Below are 1235 nucleotides of genomic sequence, written 5' to 3' on the forward strand. Positions count from 1 at the left end.
CTCCAAGGGGGCCGCTGGCAAGGAGAGGGGCCCTGGGGCCCCCCGACACGAGCGCGGGTGAAGCAGGAGCCTGGGGTTGCTGTGGGGGGAAGCCCGGAGGGATGGCAATAGGGGCCTGGGGCGAGAGGGCACCCAGGGGTGCTGCCCACTCCCAGCTACCTGGGCTGAGGTGGTAGACGACAGTGCCCTGCTCCTCGCTGGGGGCAGCTGGGGCCCACTTGCGGCCCATGGGTTGGCAGAAGGGCTCCGGTTCAGGGGGAACCCACTCTGTGGGGGGACAGAGATGGGTGCCAAAGGCACAGGGAGGGTCTAGCACAGGGCTTGGGGCGGGGGGGAGGTGAGCGCTCCCTCACCAATGTGCTCGATCGTCTCCTTGATGACTTCGCACTCGACAGGCCAGCGGGGAGCAGGCAGGGGTCCCCGTGGGGTGCCAGGTGCCTCGGTGGGGTGTTGCTCAGAGGGGTCCCCCAGGGACACAGGGCTCTTCTGCCGGCCCGTCTTCTGGCCTTGGGGAGAGCACCACTGCAGCTCCAGTGACCAGGGGACAAGGGGACGTGTCCCCGCGGCCAGGGCTCACCTTGGAAGTAGCCGTAGTAGCGCAGGTGGCCAACCATGAAGCTGTCGTAGGGCTCTGGGACCAGCCCGCTGCTAAACCCCGCCAAGCACCCTGACTCGCCCCGGGCAGCAGGGTGCCCTGCTGGCCGCATGGCTACAAGAGGCCCGGCAAGAGCCTTCTGCAGTCCCAGCAGCACCAGGGGCCTGGGACGCGGTCGCTGAGCGACCAGCTGGCAGCAGGGAGGGACGGGGCGGTCCCAGAGCAAAGCTGGGGAAGGAGCCAGAGGGAGTTCATGATCCTGGCAGACACCCACGGGAGCGAGGCCACAAAGGGCCCCCACAGTGTCCACCCGAGCCAGGGCCACCACATACACCAGCCCCAAAGTGCCCCCAGCCTCCTGCCACCACGGCAGGGAGAGCCCTCCCCTAATCCAGACGGCACATCCCAAACTGCTACAATTTATTGGGCAACGGTCAAGTGAAGGGATCTGAACTGTACATCTGTAAAAAAACAAAAAAAACCCCCAAGAAACAAAAAAACAAAAAAAAAAAAGTACGCGGCGCGCCTCATGTGCTCGATGCAGTTTTCCTCCGCTTCAGCCGCGCTCGCCAGTCCTCTGGCAGCGCCTCGAAGTTGGCGTTCCTCTCCGCCATGCCACTGCAGGGACAAAGCTGGGGGT

At 65.0% G+C, this 1235-nt stretch overlaps 1 protein-coding gene across 1 annotated transcript in view; it reads right to left on the reverse strand.

The window, feature by feature from the left end:
* The window catches only part of FNBP4 (formin binding protein 4), a gene marked incomplete at both ends in the record, with an annotated part of 31232 nt that overhangs the window by 19725 nt on the left and 10272 nt on the right, over positions 1–1235 (reverse strand). The window contains one exon of the mRNA XM_035891704.1: positions 495–498. Coding sequence (XP_035747597.1) covers positions 495–498 — 4 coding nt within the window. The remainder of the gene's footprint in view (positions 1–494; positions 499–1235) is intronic.

Source organism: Egretta garzetta, unplaced genomic scaffold (assembly GCF_000687185.1).
Source record: "Egretta garzetta isolate BGI_Z169 unplaced genomic scaffold, ASM68718v1 scaffold1433, whole genome shotgun sequence".
Lineage (NCBI taxonomy): Eukaryota > Metazoa > Chordata > Aves > Pelecaniformes > Ardeidae > Egretta > Egretta garzetta.